Here is a 6269-nt window from a genome sequence, read left to right on the forward strand (position 1 = left end):
ATATCTATATATATATATATATATATATATAACATATTGCTGAAAATCGTTTTAAACAAAGCCACAGCAGAATCAACTGTCGTGTCTCTGAGCAACATACAGTTGTGGTATTTTGATCCGAAATGAAACAGTGTTGTTAAATGAATCGGTTGAGTGACTGATTCAAATGACTCACTAACAAAGACAGTGGCTGTGCATGAAAGCTTGGGCAGCTGACTTGTTACCTCATTGCCCTATCAGGCAGTGACTTTGCAGGCAGCACTTGCACATGACTGATTTCAGACAGACTTCTGAGCATAACAAAAAAAATCTGATCTACAACAAAATAGAGAGAGCTTTTGTAATAACTGAGTGGATAAGTGAATATTTACTTACTACAATACTAATTTCTCCCTTGAAATTACATCAAAAATGGAAAAAGTTGGCCAAAAACAGACATTTACACAAACTGACCACCAACCACACTTTCACAATGCCTTTTAAATATTTTAGCTCAACTGTCACGGAATAGAATGCACAGAATTGCGGGATATCATAGGCACCAAAGGATTCATCTATCGGCCAGTATCCCCACCGGTATATAGTGGTGTCTTTAATACAGGAAGAGAAGACAAAATAGGGCTAGATTAGCAGTCTGTCTGTATGTATGCTGGAACAACTATCCACTTCCAGTTATCACGCACTACTGATTGCACAACTAAACCACATAGAATAAACCCTAATGAACATGTTATTTAATGTTAGATGTTTGGGAGCAAAAAGAGTATTTATGTGGAATATATATATATATATATATATATATATATATACTCTTTTTGCTCCCAAACATCTATATCTATATATATATATATATATATATATAACATATTGCTGAAAATCGTTTTAAACAAAGCCACAGCAGAATCAACTGTCGTGTCTCTGAGCAACATACAGTTGTGGTATTTTGATCCGAAATGAAACAGTGTTGTTAAATGAATCGGTTGAGTGACTGATTCAAATGACTCACTAACAAAGACAGTGGCTGTGCATGAAAGCTTGGGCAGCTGACTTGTTACCTCATTGCCCTATCAGGCAGTGACTTTGCAGGCAGCACTTGCACATGACTGATTTCAGACAGACTTCTGAGCATAACAAAAAAAATCTGATCTACAACAAAATAGAGAGAGCTTTTGTAATAACTGAGTGGATAAGTGAATATTTACTTACTACAATACTAATTTCTCCCTTGAAATTACATCAAAAATGGAAAAAGTTGGCCAAAAACAGACATTTACACAAACTGACCACCAACCACACTTTCACAATGCCTTTTAAATATTTTAGCTCAACTGTCACGGAATAGAATGCACAGAATTGCGGGATATCATAGGCACCAAAGGATTCATCTATGCTGCCTTCAAAAATGGATCAGATCAATGTATCTCAGCATAGAGGATGTGAGATGATCATGGGATTCAGATGTGCCTTGTTGCCTTCCTACCTCTGTATGCTGCCTGCAGAGGTGGCATTTTTCAGATTTTTAGAGCCCTTCTCTTGTTTTGTTTAAGGAATCAGCGTTGTTGAATGAATCGGTTAAGTGAATGATACAGATGACTAATGATTCAGTTGAAGTTGCTTGTTTCGCGTTGCTGAGTGAATCAATTGAGTTAATAATTCAAATGACTCCCTAATAAAGATAAGCACTTGTTGCCACCTTCCAGTAATGATGTAACCTGCAAAAAAACGTCATTAAAAAAAGAGCACAGATAATACACAAACTGACACTCTGTCTGGACCATACACAGACAAATGAAGTTTGAGTGAGACATTCTAGCAGAGTGTGTGTGTGAGATTGTGTTTGATAGTAGTTGTAGTTAGCCTTAGCTATCTCAGTCACAAAACTTTGTGCAAAAATGTGACAAAAACAGCAAAGTGCATTTTCACATTACTGTAGTAGATTGTTACAAGAAAAGCTACACTACTATAAGAAAAGCTGAGCTGCTGTCACACTTTTAAAAAATGTAAAATTGCTACTTTTAGTTCCTCCCCAACACAACACTGGTTTGAAGAGAATGTATCCATAATGGATATGTGATATCAATCTGGTTAACTGATCCCTCCCCTTGTTTTCTGTTTCTCTGTTTCTCCTATGTGCTCACTGTTATTTTCTACATCTGAAATGTAATCTGTATAATTCCTTCTCTGTATATTCCAGCTTTATACTATATCTACTTTCTTTCTCTTCTGCATCTGTACCTCTGCAGGTACATCAGAACAATGTATCTTGGCATCCAGAGCCGCAGACAAAAGGAGAACCAGCGACGCTTCTACTGGGCCATGATGTATGAGTATGCCGATGTCAACATGCTCCGTCTACTGGAGACATTTCTGGAAAGTGCTCCACAGCTGGTTCTCCAGCTCTGCATCATGATCCAGAAGAACCGGGCAGAAACTCTGCAGTGTAAGGAGTGCCTCTAGGCTCTGTACTGAGGCCGCTGACATTTCAAACAGTACTGCTTATGTTTGTCAGTGATGAATGTTTTTTGGATGTGTACATTTCACTGAGATAACCCTGAAACCTCGGTAAAAAAGAATGTGACACAATGTATACCTTTCAGAAGATGTATTTACTCATGTTTTCATATTTTGTGATTGTGGTGTAGCATAATGCAATTATAGGTTAATAATTACAGTAGTGAAAGTTGTTTCTAATTGACTTGGTAATTTGTTACATGCATTGCATGCTCAAGCATAATTTCCTGATTAGAAATACTGTTGGAAATATACCTTTAATTTTTTATGAGTGCAACTCAGGGCTCTGTAACAACATGATGCATGGCTACAATTAGGTTAGTTAACTCAGTTAGGTTAGCTTTTCAAGTGACACCAGTATATGCCCAACCTGATATCACAGCTTTGTGTTGTAATAATTCATCAACACATCCAAGGACCATCTTAATCTTTCAGAAAACCGGACACATCATGGCAAATCCATATTGTGCTTCTGGAAAAAAGGCTGACTTGTGCATGAATCTAAGAATAAGGCCCTCCCTGGCTGAGACTTTTTGAATGATCAACTGTGTTTGTGGGCAGCATGTTTTTTTTCTGCTGTGCAGCAGATAATCTGAGCCGTAAGACCATTTCTTACGTCTGAGGTGACAGCACTGCCAGCAGTGCAGATGCCTTTATGAACACGAAGTCTGAGCTCAGCAGGATGAATGGTAAACATCTTAGAAAAAAAGATATAAAGAACAAGGCAGAGGTGTGTTTTGGAGAATGGCTCCAACAAATGGTAGGCAGGTGTTGTAGAAATGATAATTCAATGATTGATGCTGTTTGTATGTATTAGCGTGCTTTTCATTAGCATTACTAGATGCAGATAGTTTATGTTATTCATTACAGTACACATATATTGCATTGTGGTTTTGTTCTTTTTTTTTTTGACACACACAAAAATTGCAGGTGTTAGAATAACCGATAGATTAGAACCTGGAAATTGAACCACACTTTAATGCATTTATTGTGGTTCTGATGTTTGTCCATTTATCATGTAAAAAGACTTAAGTACACTGCTGTTCAAAAATTTGGGGTCAGTAAAGGTTTTTTTATGTTTTTGAAAAAAGTCTCTTATGCTCACCTAGGCTGCATTTATGTAATAAAAAATAGAGTAAATGTCAAAAATGTAAATGTAATTTATTCTTGTGATGGCAAAGCTGAATTTTTAGCAGTCATTACTCTTCAGTGTCACATGATTTTCTTATTATTATATCTATATTGAAAACAGTTTTGATGCTTAATAATTTTGTGGAAACTGTGATACATTTTTTCAGAATTTGTTGATGAATAGATTATTCAAAAGAACTGATTTTTTAAAAATATAAATCTTTAGTAACATTATACATTTATTTACTATCACATTTGATCAATTTAATGCTGAATAAAAGTATTAATTTCTTTGAGAAAAAAATCTTACTGACCCCATTGTTTATTGTTTCATTATTTTATATACATTATATTTTAATTCAATAATTGTAATATTATTTATCATTTATAAATATTGTGTGCTTATTTAGTATTATTAATACTATAATTTTTTTTAGAAGATATTCATATTAATTCCAAATATTAATAAGCAATGACACTTTAAGTATTTAATAAGAATAATTGTATGTCTCTCTATCATCCAGGTGTGTCAGCGGTTGCGTCTCTCCTCTCTCTTTCCTGGGTTCTGGCCTCATACCACAAGCTTCTGCGTGATTCCCGTGACGACCAAAAAAGTATGAGCTACAGGGGAGCGGTGGTGCATCTTCTATGGCGTTTCTTCACCATTTCTTCTCGGGCGCTATCTTTCGCCCTCTTTGCCTCAGTTTTCCACATCTACTTTGGCATTTTTGTGGTGCTGCACTGGTGTGCCATGGCGTTCTGGGTAATCCATGGAGGCACCGACTTCTGTATGTCCAAGTGGGAGGAGGTGCTATTCAACATAATGGTAGGCATAGTCTACGTCTTCTGCTGGTTTAATGTCAAGGAGGGAAGGACCCGATACCGCATGGTGGTTTATTATTTGCTGGTGCTGGTGGAAAATACCATCCTTACTGCTCTGTGGTACACCTACAGAGACCCGGTCACTACCGACTCCTACGCTGCATCCGCCCTCTGCGGCGTCTTCCTGTGCTTTGCCTTCGGAGTGGCCTGCATGGTCCTCTACTACGGGGTCCTGCATCCTATGGGGCCCCGGCTGAGGGTGCTGGCCAGTTCCTGCTGTGCTGAGCTGCTCTGGGGCCTCCCCTTACCACCTGAGGCCGAGCCCATGGCTCCCACTCCAGGGCCTCGGGGCTCCCAAGCCACCCCGACCAGGGGTATGGCTTCAGGGGACTACGGCGAGCCGGAGGAGGCCGCCACAGACACTTGTCTACCGGTGTTCCAGGTGAGATCCTCAGAACCCACCGATGCGGCGGGTCGGCCCATCCCCCCTGAGGGGCCCCTAATCAAGATCGACATGCCCAGGAAGTGCTACCCGGCCTGGGATGCTCACTTTGTGGACCGACGTTTGCGGCGAACCATAAACATCCTCCAGTACCTCAGCCCCAACGCGGTGGGCATCAGGTACAGGGATGGACCCCTCCTCTACGAGCTGCTCCAATACGAGTCGTCCCTGTGAAGGCATGCAATGCTGTTCCTTCTCTACTCTCATGCCCTCTCTGGTTCTCCACTTCCCTTGGTGCTTTTTTCTTCAGAGTGTTTATTTAGTTGTACTCTCAAGCTATAAGAGTGCATCTAAAAGAGTCTAAACAGAGAATATTCAACATATATTTTGACTAAAACAGTGTAGAGTTGGAGAACAAATTGTCCGAAATACAACATTCCCTAGTTTGGGTTACTATGGTGTGAATGTTCAACTAATGTGTATGTTTGATGGTGTTTGTGGCCCTGTCGCCTCTGACATGTGCATGGTGGGAATGATGGAGGAACATAGTCTTTAGCATCCTCATTCTGATTTCGCTTTTACCATTTTGTGCCTACATTTTTCCCAAACAGTTGTGGTGACAACTGATCTTAAAGATGGCAAGTGAGTCAATATCAGCTAGACACTAAAAAGCACATTTGATTGTCAGAAAAAGCACATGATGCCCCACTCCTTTTCTCCTGTGATTAAGGGGGAAGAGATTTGAAATTGTTGTCAAATTGCGCCAAAAAGGTACAATCGCTTTTTTCAAGTAAAATGCAATGACGTCATTGGTGTAAAATTGGTGTAAAATTTTGGCGTTGGCCTACCATATAACACTGCCACCTCAATTTTGATCATCAAGGGCCTTAATATTATCTTAACATGTCTTTTCCTACTGAATCTCACTAGTGATGTGATATCTACAACTCTGTAATCTGAGGGAATATATGATTTTTTTTACATATGGCCCACTATTTTTTTAACCCATCTATAGTATGTGAAAGTGCACTTTATGACCACTAGATTGAATGAATGGGACATATTTTCTTACACTACTGTATACACTATTGTTCAAAAGTTTGGGCTTAGTACGATTTTTTAAAGAAAAATGATGCATTAACTTGATCAAAACTGACAATAAACAGTAACTTTTCTATTTCTGTTTAAAGAATAACGTAAATACTTTTCTATCTAAAAAAAAATGCTGTAATTTTTGAACCTTTTATTCATCAATTCATCTATACAAAATCCTGAAAAAAAATGTATCAAGGTTTCCACCAATATTTTAAGCAGCATAAATGTTTTCAACATTGATAATAATAAGAAATGTTTCTTGAGAACC

General features: G+C 38.4%; 1 protein-coding gene across 1 annotated transcript in view; it reads left to right on the forward strand.

Moving 5' to 3' along the window:
- The window catches only part of LOC107701509 (XK-related protein 6-like), a 63068-nt gene extending 57128 nt beyond the window's left edge, over positions 1-5940 (forward strand). The window contains exons 2-3 of the mRNA XM_016503547.1: positions 2244-2440; positions 4167-5940. Of these exons, the coding sequence (XP_016359033.1) occupies positions 2244-2440; positions 4167-5140 (1171 nt within the window). The 3' untranslated portion in view covers positions 5141-5940. The remainder of the gene's footprint in view (positions 1-2243; positions 2441-4166) is intronic.
- Positions 5941-6269: the final 329 nt, after the last annotated feature.

The sequence above is a fragment of the Sinocyclocheilus anshuiensis genome, unplaced genomic scaffold (assembly GCF_001515605.1).
Source record: "Sinocyclocheilus anshuiensis isolate Anshui unplaced genomic scaffold, SAMN03320099.WGS_v1.1 scaffold1051, whole genome shotgun sequence".
NCBI lineage: Eukaryota > Metazoa > Chordata > Actinopteri > Cypriniformes > Cyprinidae > Sinocyclocheilus > Sinocyclocheilus anshuiensis.